The sequence below is a fragment of the Eschrichtius robustus genome, chromosome 5, assembly GCF_028021215.1.
Source record: "Eschrichtius robustus isolate mEscRob2 chromosome 5, mEscRob2.pri, whole genome shotgun sequence".
Lineage (NCBI taxonomy): Eukaryota > Metazoa > Chordata > Mammalia > Artiodactyla > Eschrichtiidae > Eschrichtius > Eschrichtius robustus.
The window spans coordinates 26,982,873-27,004,111 of NC_090828.1; the positions used below are offsets into that span (position 1 = coordinate 26,982,873).

Consider the following 21,239-nt stretch of genomic DNA (forward strand, 5'->3'; position numbering starts at 1 on the left):
ATTGTGTCGAATCTATAGATCAGTTTAAGGAGAATTAACATTGTAACAATATTGAATAATTAATCTATGAACACAATGTGTCAGTCCATTTATTTAGATCTTACTTGATTGTTTTTCATTGGTGGTTGTTTTTTTCAGTGTGTAGATCCTGCACATTTTTTGTTAGATTTATACCTAAGTATTTCATATTTTTAAGCTACTGGAATTAATACTATTTTAAAAATTTCTATTTCTGTTTTTTTCATTTCCATTATCTAGAAATATAAATGATTTTTGTATCTTGACCTTATGTCTGCTGCCCTAGTAAACTCGTTAGATCTAGGAGCTTTTTTTATAGATCCCTTGGGATTTTCTATGTAGAAAATCATGTCATCAATGAATAGACACAGTTTTACTTTTTATTTTCCAGATTTCTATGCATTTTGTTTCTTTTTCCTTCTTCTGTTCCACTGGCTAGGACCTCCAATGTGATGATGAATAGGAGTGATGAGAACAGACACCTTGCCGCATTCCCAATCTTATAGTAAAAGCATTCAGTCTTTCATCATTAACCATGAAGTGGTCTCTAGGCTTTTGTGTAGATACTCTTTTTCAGGTTAAGCAATTTCCCTCCTTTTCCTAATTTACTGAGTTCTTTTTTTTTTTTTCTAATTATGAACAGATACTGGATTTTGTCAGATGCTTTTTATTTGTTTTTTTTTCTTTAGTCTTTTGATATGGTGAATTTCAATGATTAATTTTTTTTAAATGTTGAACCAGTCTTACATTCATGGAATAAGCCATACTTGGTTGTGACTTATTCTTTTTATATATTGCTGTGTTTGTAACACTTATTTTAAAAATAATAACTGAAATAGGTGTTGTTTCTACTTTTACTACTTAAATTCTGGGATACCTTTAAAAATCATGACTCTCTTGTCTGTTTGTTTATTAATTCAGCCAACAAATATCTGACAATTATTGTGTGCTAAACGTTGTTTTAAGTGCTGCAGATTAGAACATTGAACAAAATTGAGTTCTGCCCTTAGACTATATTACTTCCTAGAATGTAATATAAAGTCAGGTTCTGACATTAGCACCCTGAGGAACAAAACAGTGTAGGGGAATGGAGAATCATGAAGTGAGGGGCTAAATCTATTTTAAATAATTAGTCAAGGCAGGACTCTCTGAGGAGGTGACTGTAGGGCAGAAACATGAATGAAGTGAGGGAGCTAGCTATCTTATTTGTGGAAAATTGTTCCAGCAAATACAAAGTCCTGAAGCAAGGACTTGTTTGGTGTGTTTCAAGAATAACACAGAGGCTAGTGTTTATGGAGTGCAGTAACCCATGGAGAAAGTTACAGGAGGCTAAGTAGTCAGGGACTTGATAGTGTAGAACTTTGTAGGCCATGGTAAGAAAAACTTTGGATTTTAAGTATAATGGCAACCACTTATTTTTCACCAAATATTAATTCAGTATCTGCTATATGTCAGATACTTTTGCATCTTGACAACATAGCAGTTAACAAAATAGTGAAAAATCCAAGCAGTTGTAGATCTTAGAAATGTTAGTAATAAGTGTAGTTGTTTATGTTAATATGGAGGTAGTCAGAAGTGGTAGAGTTTAGAATGATCAGTTAGTAAGCATTGGTTATACACAGTGATTACATACTTAGGTATTTTAAAAAATTGGAATAAATGGACTTGAGTTTTATGCTAAAACTATATGAACATAATTTAACCTTTTTTAATAATAGGAGACAGTTATTTTCTTGAGTTTCTTTCGGCTGCAAAGTAGAGAGACTTTCAGGCTAGGGTTTTTTAATAAGGATAGAGTCGGGAGTAGAATACAGAAGAACTTCATGGAAATCCTAGAATAGGAACTGTGATATGGCTGGGCCTTCCAGAGTCCAGAATCCCCAAATCTTTATATCCAAGTGTGTTAATTATCTATTGCTATGTAACACATTACTCCAAAATTTAATGGCTTAAAACATTTATTTCACAGCTTCTGGGGGTCAGGAATCTAGGCATGGCTTAGCTGGGTGCCTCTGGCTCAAGGCTTCTCACAAGGCTGCAGTCAAAGTATTGGTTGGAGCTGCAGGCATCTGAAGGCTTGATTGAGGAAGGATCTGCTTCTCAGATCACTCACATGGCTGGTTGGCAGGCTTTAGGTCATTGCTGTCTGTTGGCTGAAGACAATAGTTCTTTGCCATGAGGGTCTTCCCAGCTCACAACATGGCAGCTGGTGCTCCTGAATGAGAGGGATGACAAGATGGAAGCCACAGTATCTTTGTAACCTAATGTTGAAAGTGGCATCCCATTATCTCTGCTGTATTCTGTTTGCTAGAAGCAAGTCACTAAATCCAGTCCACATTCAAGAGGAGAGGATTACACAAAGGCATGAATACCGGGAGATGGGGATTATTAAGATCACTTTAGAAGCTGCCTATCATACCAAGTAAGGCCTACAGAGCTTACCAGAGTTTTTGTGTGTATGTTTTATTCTAGTTCTCTACCATAAAGGTTCCTTAGCCACTCTCAATGTCTACATTTCTTTCCCTTCTCTTTTTTCTACCAACTCCATTTCTTATCTATTAATCTATGTCTCTTTTTTCTACTTATTTTTAGTTTCCCCTTATCTTTAGTTTATCCAGGGCCTAAGATGAACTCCACTGCTTCTTCTTATTTCACCTTCTGCCCCTGCTGCTAACCACTTTGATTATATCCTTAGCACCCTGTTCAAATTTTTGAAAGAGAGAAGGTGGGTAAGGAGGGGATAGAGTACAGTATCTTTTGAATATGATTACCTCAGAGAGAACTGTGATTAGGGCAGTTTCCCTCAGAGAGCAATGTAGTTATTTAAATACTATTGTAGATGTTTATAAATTAGAAGTTATAGGTCATTGAGTTGATCAAGTGACAGACTGAATCTTGAAAAAAAAATTTCCCAGTGCTAGCTTGTTTTATAATTATTTTTCTATTTCTCATAAAAGTAGAGTGCAAACTATATTTTTAAAAAGAAAACCCAATATTATGGTTATTTTTGTTTTCCTATTTGTTTTGGATTTAGAATAAATGAAAATCTGTTATATATAGGATTTATTATTTTTGAGGCACTATATAAAAGTGTATAAATTTTGAGACAGAAAATTATACAGAAATCTACATTTTTTGGAGACATTATACAGTAAAATATAAAAAAGGCAAACATTTACTTTTATCACACAGAATTAACAATGATTAACATTTGCTCATATTTCATTTAATCTTTTTCCCCCAAGTAATAAAATATTGTAGTTAAAATTCAGCTCCTCTTAAAACACCACTGTTAGTTCTGTTTCATGGAACTTACCTGATGCAACTACTGTTACAACTTTGGTGGGTATTTTTCTGGTTTGTCTTTTATTCTTGTAAACACGTAAACACAACATGTATATGTACATAAATATGGTATGGTTTTGTGTTTGTGTTTTATTTATATGGTACCATACTATACATTTTCTGCACCATTTCTTTTTTTTTAAACTTTATTCTGTTTTTGAGGTTTGTCCATATTGATACATATAGATCTAGGTCATTTTTTTTTTAACTGCTATTCTAGTATTCCATCATGTTTTAATATCCATTCTCTCACTGTTAGATATCTAGGTTGCTTTGAAAGAGTGTTTTGTTCATACAAACACTGATCTCTTGTGCACCTGTGACAAACACATTTTCCACATTATTGTCAAATTATAGAATCAATTTATAGTTCAAATAGATGTGAGAAATCTTATTTTCCCATGTTCCCATGGTAAGTGATATTTTCAGACTTAAAACCCTCTTTTCAATTTGGTGATTAGAAAACTGGTCTCTTGCATTATTAATCTGCATTTCATTTATTACTGGTAAAGTTGAGTATATGTTTAATGACCATTTGGATGTCATCATCTCTGAAGTGTCCGACTGTTGTAACCTTTGCCCGTTCCTAGGCGTTCTTAATATATTCTGGATACTAATCCTTTGTCTATTGATATACGTTGCAGTTATCTTCTCCTAGTCTATCACTTGCTTTTAACCCTGTGTGTAGATTTTTATTTTAATTGCATAGAAGTTTTTGTGCCTTTTTTTCCTTTTGATCATTCTTATTAGTCTTTGCAAAGAATCAGCTTTTGGTTCTGTGTTTTTAAACAAGAATGAAGGGTCTAGAGTTACAGCTACCTCCTGGGGACATACAGTATGGGAGTGTGGCCATTTAAATGACTATTAACTGTCATGTTCATTGAAACAAAAATTATGGAGTGTCATAGTTCCAAAGTGTCTTCAAAAACTTGTAATTGTTAATGAAGAAAATTTTTTTCACTAACTCTTCAATCTTCATAATTTTTAATAGTACTAGATTAACTTTTTTATGAGTCAGAATATATGGTTTTATACTTTTTCTTTTGATAAAATTTGTTTAATTATGGGATTAATCTTTAGTGTCATCTGTTACATTCCCCACTATTTTTCAGGCAGGAGTAAGAGCTTCTATAATGATAATTGATGACTATCCATTTGTGAAAAGGAAAATAATGATTGCAGATGCTTTTTCAGAAAAAAAATTTTGCACATTGCAGATTAGGCTAGTTTTTACTACCACATTATTTTTAGCACCTGTGAAATTATATACATTTTTTTTTTTTTTTTTTTTTTTTTGCTGTGCTGTGAGGCTTGTGGGATCTTAGTTCCCCGACCAGGGATTGAACCCTTACCCTGACAATGAAAGTGCAGACTCCTAACCACTGGACCGCCAGGGAATTCCCAATTATATACTTTTTTTGTAGTTCAGTTCACTTATATCTTCTTACCTTATTTCCTACATTTTAGTTATTAATACTGTTCAGACTGTGAAGTTTAAATTGAGAAATGAAGGTTTTGAGCAATTTATTATATCTTATAAAAATAATACTTTTGGCTGAAAATGTGGGATTGAGTCACATTTTCAAGTATGAATCCCAGGTTGGATTTTTTCTTTTAACTCTCACCAAACATTGTCCAAAAAATGGAACCCTAAGATGTAATTGCATTCACAAATATTTGTCTAACTCTTAAATACTAGGCACTGTGCAACTTTCATTGGAGTTTTGGGTATTAGGCCCACAGTCAGAATGAAGAATAGTCCTTACTGAATTCCTTATGAGCTAGCAAAGAGCAGAGATAATGTTAGGAGTTGGGAAATAGAGGAGGAATTTAGTTCCATTCACTTTTTAATCAGAGACATTGAAAGTGTTGCCCTTGGGGAAAGTATAAGCGTAAAACTTTTTTCTTGATATTTGATCATTTATTTTTACATTATTTTAGGTTTGCAGTAATTATCTGCAGGATTCGCCATGACCCCAGCTCTGAGGGAGGCAGCAACAAAGGGTATCTGCTTTTCATCTTTACCAAGTACCATGGAGTCGGACAAGATGCTATGCATGGAAGGTCCAAGAACTGTAGATGAAAAGCTAAAAGGAGACACTTTCTCTCAGATGCTGGGATTTCCAACTTCTGAACCTACTCTTAGCACTAATTTTGTGAATTTAAAACATTTTGGCTCCTCTCAGTCTTCAAAACATTACCAGACTGTTCTTTTAATGAGTTCTAATGCTACATTAAATAAATACAGTGAGAATTATAAACAAAAGAAATTAGGGGAACCCCACTGCAATAAGCTGAAAAACATACTGTGTAATGGCAGCAACATTCAGCTCAGAAAAATCTGTCATTCTCGTTCTGAAGAGTTCATCAAAAAGGAACCTCTGTCAGATACCACGAGTCAGTGCATGACAGATGTACAAATTATTCTGGATTCAAATATAACCAAAGACACTAATGTAGATAAAGGACAACTGAAAAACTGTAAGTGGTACCAAAAGAATGCACTTTTGGATAAAGATAGTGACGCTGAGATTAAAAAGGGTTTATTGCACTGTGCTCAAAACAAAATTGGGCCTGACCACTCACACATGCCTATTAGTTTCTCAACTGCTGAAAAAGAGGAGGAAGTGAGTGCTCGTTTACTTCACTGTGTAAGCAAACAGAAAATTTTACTTAGCCAGGCTAGAAGAACTCAGAAACATTTGCAGATGCTCCTGGCAAAGCATGTTGTTAAGCACTATGGTCAGCAAATGAAATTTTCTATGGAACATCAACTCCCCAAAATGAAGATTTTTCATGAACCTACCACAATTTTGGATAACAGTTTACCTAAATGCACTGAAATTAAACCAGACACCAACTTATTGACTGCAGAGAATAAATTGTGGAATGATACAAAAAATGGCTTTGCACAGTGTACAGCTGCAGAAATCCAAAGATTTGCACTGTCTGCTACAGGGCTGTTGTCTCATGTTGAAGAGGGTCTGGATTCTGATGCAACTGATAGCAGCTCTGATGACGATTTGGATGAATATACCATTAGAAAAAATGTGTCCGTGTAAGTGCAAAATTATTATTAGACCTTTTACTGTTCTGTGTATAGCAGCAATTTTGTCTTGATTTCAAGATATGTTGAAAAGAAATAGATTTTCTAAAATCTTAAAGCCATAATCTTTAAGTTATAAAACTTTGGTGAATTTTTAAAATGTTTCTTTTGTTAAAAATGACAGTCTGTGAATATATACATACTATTTAAAAATAAGTTACCCAACTGCTCTATCTAGGAAAAATACCCAAATAGGAATAATGAAAAATAATTAGCTATAAATATGTATTTTTCCTGTTCTTGAATAGAATAGGCTGTGGACAGGGCTTAAAATTTTGCTTAAGTTATCTAGCCAAAATGTATAGCTAAAAAAATTGAAAGTCTGCGTAGGTAGCCCTCACTGGCTTCAGGAGTTTATCAGTTGGCAGTACATATAAATTGACCTGTTACTTAAAAAAATTTTTTTGAACTATTTATATGCTCGTATTCACAGTTTTCAGCTCTGGTCTTTACCAATTTAGTCAATTTTTGCTAGATTAATATAACCAAAACAAAATTATAACGTCAGCTCTTAGATACCTATTGAATGCTTATGTGCTGGACCCTAGAGATTCAGTGATAGGCAAAATATTCACAGCCTCTACCCTCTTGGGAATCTGCTTCAAAGAGAGATAACTAGATATTTTATAAAACAAAACAAAACAGAAGCACAGAGAAAAATAGTTTTACTTATCATACCATTTTAATACTCCAGAACAGCTCTGATAGAAGTTTCTGGGATGATGGAAATGTTCTATGTCTGTGTTATCCAGTAGGCACTAGCCTCATGTGGCTATTGAGCACTTGAAATGTGGCCAGTACAACTGAAGAACTGAATTTTTTGTTTTAGTTTATTTATTTATTATTTATTTATTTATTTTTGGCTGCGTTGGGTTTTCGTTGCTGCGCGCAGTCTTTCTCTAGTTGCGGCGAGCTGGGGCTACTCTTTCGTTGCGGTGCACGGGCTTCTCATTGTGGTGGCTTTTCTTGTTGCGGAGCACAGGCTCTAGGCGCGTGGGCTTCAGTAGTCGTGGCACATGGGCTCAGTAGTTGTGGCTCACGGGCTCTAGAGCGCAGGCTCAGTAGTTGTGGCGCATGGGCTCAGTTGCTCTGCGGCATGTGGGATCCTCCCAGACCAGGGCCTGAACCCATGTCCCCTGCATTGGCAGGCGGATTCTTAACCACTGTGCCACCAGGGAAGCCCAGAACTGAATTTTTAATTTTATTTAATTTGAATTAATTTTATTTTAAACAGCCAGGTAGAATATAGTTTCGAATCTAGCTTTCAGAGAATCTGTTAATGTCCCTAAATTGATGCAAAATACTGTGTATATATGTGGTATTTGGGGAGGAAGAAGTTTATCATTTTTATCAAATTCTCAAAGATAAGTGAGAATCATTATAGAATTAGAAGCAGAATACATTAATTTTTACTAATAAATAGAAGGTCAGTATATTAATTTTTATAGTGAGGAGTAAAATATAAAACAAAGTGAGCATTCCAGGCTTTTGGTGTTCTGTTATCACTATATTTGAAATGGACTTGAATGAGAGCTAATAGTTATTGAGGACATATTTTTCTAACTGGCATTGTGCTATTTACTTTACATTTGATATATTATTTAATCCTTTCAACAACCATGGGAGGTAATTGTTGTTATCTTTATTTCGCTTAATGAGAAAAAAGCTCAGCATGGCTAAGTGACTTGCCTATGGTCAAAAAGACAGATAGGTGGTGGAGCTAGGCTTCTTGCCCATGTATGTGAAACTTTAAACCTATGCACTTTCTGTTGGACCATCCAACTTTGTCAACATTATATCAATGATGCTTACACATTATTAAGCAAATGTGTTCTATAAGAAGTCCAGAAATTTATCAGGTTTTCTGTTTATAATGCTTTTGAAGTAATTCAATTTAATAACATTTAGTAGGTAAATGCTGTAAATTATTTACGTTTTGTTGTTGAGAAGAGCTAATGGGCAGGGTTTTTTATTATTGAAATATAATTGATGTACAATATTATGTTAGTTTTGGGTATGCTGTGTAGTGATTTGACATTTACATGAATTTTGAAGTGATCACCACAATAAGTCTAGTAACCCTCTGTCCCCATACAAAGTTATTACAATATTATCAACCATATTCCTTATGCTGTATATTACATCTCTGTGCTTTATTTGTTTTATAAATGGAGGTATATACCTCTTTAATCCCCTTCACTTCTTTCCCCCACCACCCCACACCCTCCCCCTCTGGCAACCACCTTTTTATTCTCTGTATTTATTAGTCTGTTTTTGTTTTGTTCTGCTTGTCTTGTTTTTTAGATTCCATATATGAGATCATATGGTATTCGTCTGACTTACTTCACTTAGTATAATACCCTCTAGAGTCATCCATATTGTTGCAAATGGCAAGATTTCATTTTTTATGGCTGAATAATATTCCATTGTATGTATGTGTATATATATTAAAAAAAACTTCTCCATTTACCTATGGATGGACACTTAGGTTGCTTCCGTATCTTGGCTCTTGTAAATAATGCTGCAATGAACATGGGGGTGCACATATCTTTCTGAGTTAGTGTTTTCATTTTCTTTGGATGAATACCAGGGAGTGGATTGCTGGATCATAAGGTAGTTCTATTGTTAATTTTTTGAGGAACCTCCGTACTGTTTTCCATAGTGGCTGCACAAATTTACATTCCTAACAACAGAGCACAAGGGTCCTTTTTCTCTGCATCCTCATCAACACTTGTCCTTTCTTGTCTTTTTGATAATAACTATTCTAATGGTGTGAGGTGATAGCTCATTGTGGTTTTGATTTGCAGTTCTCTGATGATTAGTGATGCTGAGCACTTTTTCATGTGCCTATTGGCTATCTGTATGTCTTCTTTGGAAAAATGTCTATTCAGGTCCTCTGCTCAGTTTTTAATCAGGTTGTTTGTTTGTTTTTGATGTTGAGTTGTATGCGTTCTTTGTATATTTTGGATATTAGCACTTTATCAGATATGTCATTTGCAAATATATTTTCCCATTTAGTATTCAGCCTTTTGATTTTTTGATAGCTTCCTTTGCTATGCAACTTAATTTTAAGCAACTTAAAGGCAAGTCCTACTTTTTCTGTCATTGTATACCCAGTTCCTAGCACTGTCTGCTTTTTATTGGTTGTTTGGTGTTTGTTGAGTGAATGAATGAATTTTTCTGTATTTGTATATGTAGCTGTAAAGGTACAAAAATCGAGGTTGGCAGTCTGTAAAATTTTCTCTTTCTATATGTTTTATTTTTTCTTCTTCCATTCTGCAGTATATCTTTACTTGATTTTTCCCTCTTTTCTTCCTTGGTCTCTAGTAACAAACTGGTCACAAGATGTATCTTATACGTCTTAGAACCCATATGAGTGTGTGTTGAGTGAATGAATGAATAAAATATGCCAAAATATGGACATTTGAAAGTCACTATTTTATTCTAATGTTTAAAATTTTAATTTTGATAAGTAAAATTGATATGTGTATTCTGTTTATCTTAAAAATCTTAGATTATATAATAACTAATGTCTTTTTTTTTTTTTTTTAGTTTATAGCCCATATAAGAAAAACAAATTCCTTCACTCCATCACTCTTATCAGGAAATTTACTTGTGAAGGAATATGATGGTTTTAAGAAATTGGAAAGTACTCACATTAGCCATTACCAGTTATTTAAAATATATATTTATATGTAGACAGTAGATTAGTTTATAATGACATTACTGATACACTTTAAAAATAACTTTTGGCTGAAAGACTAGTGTGCATTAGACACTTTTTAAAAAAGTCAATTTACTTTGCAAAGCAAAACAGGAGGACTTTATATTTTTTGTAGGTTTGAGATATAATCCTTATAATATGAATGGAATCTCCCCCCTCCATGTTCTGTCCCTTTGGTGAAGGAGCACAAGTTCTGGACATACTTGTGTTACAGTCGTGGCTTGCTCTGTGACTCTGAACAATGGTTAGGTTATTCTTAACCCACTGAATCAGATTCCTCTTTTTTGGTCTACCTTAAAGAGTTCTGGAGATGATTAGATGAAATAATAAATATAAAGTACCTATGCCTAATAAGGCACTGATTTGATAGCCAATAAAGAGTGCCTTATTAAGCAGTTTATGGTTGTGGAAGACTGGAGCTTAATATCCCATGGAAAACTTGGGGAGCCAGTGTAAAAATACATGCCTGAGTTAACCATTTGAGAGGTGAAGAAGCTGGAGTATTTGTATATCAAATCCCGTCAGTTACTGGGTGAAGACTATTCCTGGTTGTATTAATTCCCTGGCAGTTCTGTTCTGCCACTTGAGTGACAAAGACCGCTTAAGCACCAACAACAAAAAGCCCTCAAAGAAATGCAGGTGCTGGCAGTTGGAAGTCAGGTCTGTGTCTGCTGAATTAGTATGTGTGAGGGTGGGTTCGACACACTCTGCTACAATTATGTTACCTCTCATCTGGTGGTAAGGCCTTAGAGTTCTAGATTTTATGTATTTATTTTTTCTTCTCTTCTGGGAAATGATGATTAGTTACTTTCTTCCAGGATGCATATGGGAAAACTCATAGATTTTAACACAGACATGTTCTGATCCTTCAGTGTTGTAAGAAAAAGAAAGAAACATGGCTTCTTGTCTTATTTGAGGAAATCTGCCAGTATCTTCCAAATCACTCAACCATCTTGGATGTTTGGAGAAAAATCTCTTCATTTTTCCAAATTAGTTTCCATGTATTCAGATTTTCTTTTTAGTTTTTACTTCAGTATGTAAATTGGCTGTCTTGATAAGGAAATTCTTTTAAACAAAATCAGATATTTACTAAGAAAGAAGGGAGAGTTGTTTAATTATAAGCTGTGAGGTGACTCTTTCTAGATTGAAAGACGGGAAAGAGCTAAGTAAATAGTTTCTTGCAGAGCTGCAGAAATGAATACTCAGTTTTCTATATAAACACTTCCTATTTTGCCAGTAGAAAGAAAAAAACCAGGTGATGAATTTCCCTTTGAGAAATTTGATAAATAGGAGTATGAGCTCAGTGTGACATTCAGAGAGTAAAGAGACGAATAACATTATATTAATAAATTGCAAATAAGAGTACTTTTATACTTGTATAATATCAAGTTGACAAATTGTTTTGTATTTATCACCTTTTAAGTTCTCTACACTTCATAACTAGATGGGGGAAGACTTATTTTATTTGTTTTATTTTACTTGTTGGGAAACAGAAAAAGTTGAATGGAAAACAATCCTAGAGGAATTGCAATGATAGTTGAGTGACAATTTGTGACAAAAAGGAAGTGAAGAGCAGAAATTCAAAAATGTTAGTGTGAAACAGATTAATAGCTACAAAATGGTAAAGAAATATTTTATATTGTGGCATAGGTACATCACTGAGGAAAGTAATACTTCAGTTAAAATAAGCTCATTGTTTTATTTTTTTAACTAGCAAAATTTATTTTAGAGCAGTTTTAGGTTCACAGCAATATTGAGCAGAAAGTACAGACAGTTTCCATATACCCCTTTCCCCCTCCACTCATACAAACTCCCCCCACTATCAACATCCCCCACCATAGTGGTACTATTTGTTTCAATCAATGAACCTCCATAGACACATCATTATTACCCAAAGTCCATAGTTTACATTAGGGTTTACTCTTGGTATTGTACATTCTATGGGTTTGGACAAATGTACAATGACATGTACCTACCATTGTAGTATCACACAGAATAGTTTCACTGCCCTATAAGTCCTCTGTGTTCTGCCTATTCATCCTTTCCTCCTTCATAACCCCTGACAACCACTAATCTTACTATCTCCTTAGTTTTATCTTTTCCAGAAAGTCATATAGTTGGAATCATACAGTATGTAGCCTTTTCAGATTGGCTTCTTTACTTAGTACTATGCATTTAAGTTTTCCCCTTGTATTTTCCTGGCTTGATAGCTCATTTCTTTCTAGCACTGAATAATATTCCATTGTCTGCCTATAACCACAGTTTATTTATCCATTCACTTGTTGAAAGGTGTCTTGGTTGCTTCTAGGTTTTGGAAATTATGAATAAAGCTGCTATAAATATCTGCATGCTGGTTTTTGTGTGGACATACATTTTCAGTTCATTTGGGTAGATGCCAAGGAGTCCAATTGCTGGATTATATGGTAAGAGTATGTTTAGTTTTGTAAGAAACTGCCAAACTGTCTTCCAAAGTAGCTATACTATTTTGCATTCCAGCCAACAATGAATGACAATTCCTATTGCTCCACACCTTTGCCAGCATTGGTGTTGTCAGTGTTTCGGATTTTGGCTATTATAACAGATGTGTAGTGGTATCTTATTGTTGTTTTAATTTGCAATTCCCAAATGACATATGCTGTTGAACATCTTTTCATATGCTTACTTGCCATATATATATATCTTCTTTGGTGAGGTGTCTGTTCAAGTCTTTTGCCGATTTTTTAATTGGGTTGAGTTTTAAGAGTTCTTTGTATATTTCAGATAATAGTCCTTTATTATATATATCTTTTGCAAGTGTTTTCTCCCAGTCTGTGGCTTGCCTTCTCATTCTCTTTCAAGTGTCCTTTACAGAGGAGAAGTTTTTAATTTTAATGAAGTCTAGCTTATCAATTATTTCTTTCATGGATCATGTCTTTGTTTTGTCTAAAGTGTCATCACCATATGCAAGGTCACCTAGATTTTCTCCTATGTTATCTTTTTTGGAATTTTATAGTTTTGTGTTTTACATTTAGTTCTATGATCATTTTTGAGTTAATTCTTGGGAAGAGTGTAAGGTCTATGTCTAGATTCTTTTTTTTTTTACATGTGGATGTCTAGTTTTTCCAACACTATATATTGAAAAGACTGCCCTTTCTCCACTGTATTGCTTTCACACCTTTGTCAAAAACCAGTTGACCATATTTTTGTGGATTTATTTGGGGGCTCTATATCTGGTTCAGTTAATCTCTTTGTCTGTTCTTTTGTCAATACCACATTGTCTTGATTACTGTAGCTTTATACTAAGTCTTGAATATGGATAGTGTCAATCCTCTGACTTTGCTGTTCTCCTTCAATATTTTGTTGGCTATCATGGGTCTTTTGCCTCTCCATATAAACTTTAGAATCATTTTGTTGATTTCCACAAAACAGCTTGCTGGCATTTTGATTGGCATTGCATTGAATCTATAGATCCAGTTGGGAAAAACTGGTATACTGACAATATTGAATCTTCCTATGCATGAACATGGAATATCTCTCTAATTTTTTAGTTCTTCTTTGATATCTTTAATCATAGTTTTGTTGTTTTCCTCATATAGATCTTATACCTATTTTGTAAGATCTATACCTAAGATTTCATTTTTGGGGATGATAATGTGCTTTTAATTCAAATTCTGCTTTTTTACTGCTGGTATATGGGAAAGCAGTTGACTTTTGTATATCACCTTTGTATCCTGCCACCTTGCTGTAATTGCTTATTTGTTGTAGGCTTTTAAAAAATGATTCTTTTGGATTCTTCCCATAGATAATCATGTCATCTGTGAACAGAGTTTTATTTCTTCCTTACAAACTTGTATATCTTTTATTTCCTTTTCTTGTCTTATTGCTTTAGCTACGATTTCTAGTACAATGTTGAAAAGGACAGATGAGAGGATATCTTGTCTTGTTTCTGATCTTAGTGGGAGAGGTTCTACTCTCTTACAATTAAGTATGATGTAGCTGTAGGTTTTTGGTAGATAATCTTTATCAGGTTGAGGAAATTCCCTCTTTTTCTAGTTTACTAAGAGTTTTTATTGTGAGTATGTGTTGTACTTTGTGAAATGCTATTTTTGCACCTATTGGTGTGATCATGTGATTGTTTTCTCTTTGATGTGATATGATGTAATGATGTGATATTGATATGATAATATGATGCCTGTTGATATGATGGATCACATTAATTGATTTTGAATGTTGAACCAGCTTTGCATACCTAGGATAAATCCCACTTGGTTATTGTATGTAAGTCTTTTTATACATTTTTAAATTCAATTTGCTAACATTTTGTGGTTCTTTGTGCCTATCTTCATGAGATTGTAGTTTTCTTGTAATAGCTTTATCTGGTTTTGGTATTAGGGTAATGCTGACCTCATAGATGAGTTAGGAAGTAGTCCCTCTCCTTCTATCTTCTGAAAGAGATTCTACAGAATTCGTAAAATTTCTTCTTTAAATTTTTGGTAGAATTTATCAGTGAACCCATTTGGGCCTGCTGCTTTCTGTTTTGGAAGGTTACTAATTATTGATTTAATTTCTTTAACAGATACAGGCCTATTCAGATTGTTTATTTCTTCTTGTTTGAGATTTGGCAGATTGTACCTTTCAAGGAATTGGCCCATTTCCTCTACATTATCAAATTAGTGGACTTAGAGTTGTTCATGATACTCCTTTATTATCCGTTTAGGGTTCATAGGATCTGTGGTGAAGTCTCCTCTTCCATTTCTGATATTGGTAATTTCTGTCATCTCTCTTTAATTCTAGTTATCCTGGACAAAGGCTTATTGACTTCACTGATCTTTTCAAAGAACCATTTTTTGGTTTTGTTGATTTTTCTCAGTTGATTTCGTGTTTTCAGTCTCATTGATTTCTGCTCAGATTTTTATTATTTCTTTTCTTCTGCTTACTTTGGATTTAACTTGCTCTTCTTTTTCTAGTTTCCTAAAGTGGAGCTTAGATGGTTGATTTTTAGATCTCTCTTATTTTCTAATGTATGAATTTAATGCTGTAAATTCTGTTTTTTCTCTGATGCTTTTCCCTGTAAGCACTGTTTCCACTGTATCCCACAAATTTTGAGACTTGTATTTGCATTTTCCTTTCATTCATAGTATTTTAAAATTTCTACTGAAATTTCTTCTTCACCCCATGTATTAATTAAAAGTGTGTTGTTTCCTCAGCATGGTGGGGCTACAAGCATAGGAGAGAGGGAAGAGTAGTTATACATAGCCCCATCTCAAAGCTCATTGGCCAGCTGGGTCTCAGTAGTAAAATGGAGCTAGTTCCGGTTTCAAAAGTATTTGATGGAAAGGTGAGACAGAGCCACCCAATCAGCCTGCCCTGGAGAGGCTGCCCCAAGGCTTAATTCCTCCCCTCCCAATGAAGATCAACCTCTGCGTAACTACTAAACAGAACTGGAGAAGTAAGAGACCTCAGGTGTGCTTCCTAAGTACCCTTAATCTGAATTATCTGTAACACGAGATAATCAAAAGTCCTTTAGAGAACATTTTTACATTTAACTTAAATTTTAGTCATTTATGTGGCTAAGGAGTATTTTAGCCATGTTTTTTAAGTGAAGTTATTCCAAAAGACCTAACAAAACCCTAGCCACTCTGAAGTACTGATAGAATGAAACAAAACAACAGGAGGGCCAACACAAGGGTGAGGGAATCAAAGCCCTGGGTGCAAAATTTAAGGAGACATTCACTCACAAGCTAGTGTACGTGAAGATTCAGCCATTGAGAGTGAGTGCCTCCTTAACTTTTGTACCTTGCCTTGCAAGAGCTTTTTCTTGATGCCTCTGGGTCAAAAATGTATCACTTATTTTATGATACAATCATGACACAGCTGCAGATGGTAGAAAACATTGAAGTGAATGGCTATGCAGGTATAAAATTTCATGAAATTTTCTTTTTAAAAAGTTTCTTAGTTTATAGCAATTTATCTGTCAAAAAGGTTGATTCTGAAAAATGTCTGGCTCTGTGGCTGTCTTTTTAGAATCTAGAATCTAGATTAACTAGCTGAAGACCAAGTATCTTTCCAGACAATTATCTTGCCCCCCCAAAAGAAGATATTTTACTCTATTATCAATATTTTCAGGTTGATCGACATCATTTAGAACACTATGTACCCCCTTTGTACAGCTATATATTGGTAGGTATTCTCAATTTCTACCAGCTCTTCCTTCTAACTTTATTAAACGTGTTGATGATACTCTAAAATTGTTCTTTTGAATACAAACTCCCTCCACACCACTTTTCATTTTTCTTTTCATATATCCTCCTTTCTCTTCAATTTTTTTCCTTTCTTCTTGGTATCATGAGAAATAGCTTAAGCACCTTCTTGTTAATAAATCATTCTAGCTTCTATTTATTTCTTTCTTTACTGGCCGTATCGCGTGGCACGTAGGATCTTAGTTCCCCTACCAGGGATCTAACCCACGACCCCTGCAGTGGAAGCGTGGAGTCTTAACCACTGGACCGCCAGGGAAGCCCCTCATTCTAGCTTTTATTGCATTTACTTTAAATTTACAGGCAAAATACTTCTGGATTCAATAGGATTCTTTTGTGTAAACCAGGCAAAATACTCTGACAAGCAAAATCATTAAAAAATACAGTGCATATTAAAATTAAATAACTGTTTCTAATAAAAAAAAACGTGTGTTGTTTAATCTCCAAGTATTTTGGGATTTTCCAGTTAACCTTTCTGTTAATGATTTCTAATTTAATTCCATTGTGGCCTGAGAGCAGACATTATATAATTTCTGTTTTTTAAAACTTGTTGAAGTGTGTTTTATGGCCCAGAATATGGTCTCTTTTGGTGAATGTTTAATGTTAGCTTGAGAAAAATGTGTAATCTGCTGTTGTTGGATGAAGTAGGCTATAGGTGTCAATTATATCCAGCTGATTACTGGTGCTGTTGAGTTCATCTCTGTCTTTACTGATTTTCCGCCTGTTGGATCTGCACATTTCTGATAGAGGGAATGTTAAAGTCTCCAATATAATAATGGATTCATCTATTTCTTCTTGCAGTCATCTATCAGTTTTGCCTTACATAGTTTGATGCTCTTTGTTAGATGCATACACATTAAGGATTGTTATCTTCTTGAAGTGTTGACCCTTTTATTATTATGTAATATCCCTCTTTATCCATGATAACTTTTCTTGCTGTGAAGTTTGCTCTGTCTGAAATTAACATACCTACTCCCACTTTCTTTTGATTAGTGTTAGCATGGCCTAACTTTCTCTGTCTCTTCAGTTTAGTTTTTTTTTTTCTTTTTTTTAAGTATAGCAGTTATTTATTAGTGAGATTAATGGTTATAATTCTCCCTCTGGACCTGTTAGCCTTGTACATAAAAAAATTATTATTTTTTTTAATTGAAGTATAGTTAATTTACAATGTTGTCTTACTTTCAAGTGTACAGCAAAGTGATTGAGTCATATATATATATATATATATATATATGTATATATTAGATTATTTTCCATTATAGGTTATTACAAGATATTGAGTATAGTTCCCTGTGCTATACAGTAGGTCCTTGTTGTTTACCTATTTTGTATATAGTAGTGTGTATATGTTAATCCCAAACTCCTAATTTATCTCTCCCCCTCCCTTTTGGTAACCATAAAATTGTTTTCTGTGTCTGTGAGTCTATTTCTGTTTTGTAAATAAGTTCATTTGTATCATATTTTAAGATTCCACATATAAGTGATATCATATGATATTTGTCTTAACTCTGTCTGACTTACTTCACTTAATATGATAATCTCTAGGTCCATTCATGTTGCTGCAAATGGCATTATTTTATTCTTTTTTTATGGCTGGGTAATATTCCATTGTGTATATATATACCATATCTTCTTTATCCATTCATCTGTCGATGTTGCTTCCATGTCTTGGCTATTGTAAATAGTGCTGCTATGAACACTGGGTGCATATATCTTTTCAAATTAAAGTTTTCTCTGGATATATGCCCAGGAGTGGGATTGCAGGATCATATGGTAACTCTATTTTTAGTTTTTTAAGGAACTTACATACTGTTCTCCATAGTGACTGCACCAATTTACATTCCCACCAACACTATAGGCGAGTTCCTGTTTCTCCACACCCTCTCCAGGATTTATTATGCATAGAGTTTTTAATGATGGCCATTCTGACTGATGTGAGGTGATACTTCATTGTAGTTTTGGTTTGCATTAATCTAATAATTACTGATATTGAGCATCTTTTCGTGTTCCTGTTAGTCATCTGTATGTCTTCTTTGGAGAAATGTCTATTTAGGTCTTCTGCCTATTTTTCGATTGGGTCGTTTGTTTTACTGACATTAAGCTGTATGAGCTGTTCGTATATTTTGGAAATTAATCCCTTGTTGGTAGCAACGTTTGCAAATATTTTCTCCCAGTCCGTAGGTTGTCTTTTTGTTTTGTTTATGGTTTCCTTTGGTATGCAAAAGCTTTTAAGTTTCATTAGGTCCCATTTGTTTATTTTGTTTCTATTTCCATTACTCTAGGAGACAGATCGAAAAAGATATTGCTGTGATTTATGTCAAAGGGTGTTCTGCCTATATTTTCCTCTAAGAGTTTTATAGTATCTGGTCTTACATTTAGGTCTTTAATCCATTTTGAGTTTTTGTATATGGTGTTAGAGAATTTTCTGATTTCATTCTTTTACATGTAGCTGTCCAGTTTTCCCAGCATCACTTATTGAAGGGACTGTCTTTTCCCCATTGTATATTTTTGCCTCCTTTGTTGTCGATTAATTGACCATAAGTGTGTGGGTTCATTTCTGTGCTTTCTATCCTGTTCCATTGATCTATGTGTCTGTTTTTGTGCCAGTACTATACTATTTTGATTACTGTAGCTTTGTAGTTTAGTCTGAAGTCAGGGTGCCTGATTCCTTCAGCTCCATTCTTCTTTCTCAAGATAGTTTTGGCTATTTGGGGTCTTTGTATTTCCATACAAATTTCAAAGTTTTTTTGCTCTAGTTCTGTGAAAAGTGCCGTTGGTAATTTGCTAAGGATTGCATTGAATCTGTAGATTGCCTTTGGTAGTATGGTTATTTTAACAGCATTGATTCTTCCAATCCAAGAACGTGGTATATCTTTCCATCTGTTTGTGTCATCTTCAATTTCTTTCATCAGCGTATTATGGTTGTTTCCTTACTTTCTCTTTTAGAGTATAAAAATGCAACAGATTTCTGTATATTAATTTTGTATCCTCCAGCTTTACCAGATTCATTGATGAGCTCTAGTAGTCTTCTGGTAGTGTCTTTAGAATTTTCTGTGTATAGCATCATGTCATCTGCAAACAGCAACAGTTTTATTTCTTCCTTTCCAATTTGGATTCCTTTCATTTCTTTTTCTTCTCTGATTGCTGTGGCTAGGACTTCCAAAACTATGTTAAATAAAAGTGGTGAGAGTGGGCAGTCTAGTCTTGTTCCCGATCTTAGAGGAAATGCTTTCAGTTTTTCATCATTGAGTATGATGTTAGCTGTGGGTTTGTCATATATGGCCTTTATTATGTTGAGGTCAGTTGCCTCTATGCCTGGTTACTGAAGTTTTTATCGTAAATGAATGTTGAATTTTGTCAAAAACTTTTTCTGCATCTATTGAAATGACCATATGGTTCTTATGCTTCAATTTGTTAATGTGGTGTATCAGATTCAGTTATTTCCAGATATTGAAAAATCCTTGCATCACTGGGATAAATTCCACTGGATTATGTTGTATGATCCTTTGAATGTATTGTTGGATTCGGTTTGCTAGTATTTTGCTGAGGATTTTTCATCTATTTTTATCAGTGATATTGGCCTATAATTTTCTTTTTTTGTGATATCTTTGTCTAGGTTTGGTGTCAGGGTGATAGTGGCCTCATAGAGTGAGTTTGGAAGTGTTCCTTCCTTTGCAGTTTCAGGAATAGTTTGAGAATGATAGATGTTAACTCTTCTCTAAATATTTGGTAGAATTCACCTGTGAAGCCATCTGTTCCTGGACTTTTGCTTGCTGGGAGTTTTTAATTACTGATTCAATTTCGTTACTGGTAATTGGTCTGTTCATATTTTCTGTGTCTTTCTGGTTCAGTCTTGGGGGATTGTACCTTTCTAAGAATTTATCCATTTCTTCTAGGTTGTCTATTTTATTAGTGTATAGTTGTTTATTGTAGTATCTTATGATCCAATCTATTTCTGTGGTGTCAGTTGTAACTTCTTCTTTTTTCATTTCTGATTTTATTAATTTGGACCCTCTTTCTTTTTTTCCTGATGAGTCTGGTTAACAGTTTATCAATTTTGTTTATCTTTTCAAAGAACCAGCTTTTAGGTTCATGGATCTTTTCTGTTTTTTATTTTAATATCTATTTCATTTATTTCTGCTCTGATCTTTATGATTTCTTCTACTAACTTTGGGTTTTGTTCTTCTTTTTCTGGTTGCTTTAGGCATAAGATTAGGTTGTTTATTTGAGATTTTTCTTGTTTCCTGAGGTACGGTTGTACTGCTATAAACTACCCTCTTAGAACTGCTTTTGCTGCATCCCATAGGTTTTAGATTGTCGTGTTTTCATTTTCATTTGTCTCTAAGTATTTTTTGATTTCCTCTTTGATTTCTTCAATGATCCATTGGTTGTTTAGTTAAGCATATTGTTTAGCCTCCATGTGTTTGTGTTTTTTTGCAGTTCTTTTTTTTCTTGTAGTTGATTACTAGCCTCATAGTGTTGTGGTCCAAAAAGATGTTTGATATGATTTCAGTTTTCTTCAATTTACCAAGGCTTGCTTTGTGGCCCAGGGTGTTATCTGTCCTGGAGAATGTTCCATGTGCACTTGAAAAGAATGTGTATTCTGCTGCTTTCGGATGGAATGCTCTATAAATATCAATTAAGTCCATCTGGTCTAATGGGTCACTTAAGACTTGCCTTTCCTTACTGAGTTTCTGTGTGGATGATCTGTCCATTGATGTAAGTGGGGTGTTACTGTCACCCCACTATTATTGTGTTACTATCAATTTCTCCTTTTATGTCTGTTAACATTTGCCTTATCTATTGAGGT

General features: G+C 34.1%; 1 protein-coding gene across 6 annotated transcripts in view; it reads left to right on the plus strand.

Moving 5' to 3' along the window:
- Window positions 1–21,239, plus strand: part of KANSL1L (KAT8 regulatory NSL complex subunit 1 like) — a 156,045-nt gene that overhangs the window by 10,215 nt on the left and 124,591 nt on the right. For 4 of the 6 annotated variants that reach the window (XR_011074126.1, XM_068544540.1, XM_068544539.1 and 1 more), the window contains exon 2: window positions 5,305–6,421. Coding sequence is in view for 5 of the 6 variants with exons in the window: in XM_068544540.1 (XP_068400641.1) it covers window positions 5,334–6,421 (1,088 nt within the window). In the remaining variant the exon portion in view is untranslated. Of the gene's footprint in view, window positions 1–1,977; window positions 2,441–3,206; window positions 3,361–5,304; window positions 6,422–21,239 lie in introns of those variants that run through there. The other 2 variants (XM_068544541.1, XM_068544542.1) reach the window with 2 other exon arrangements.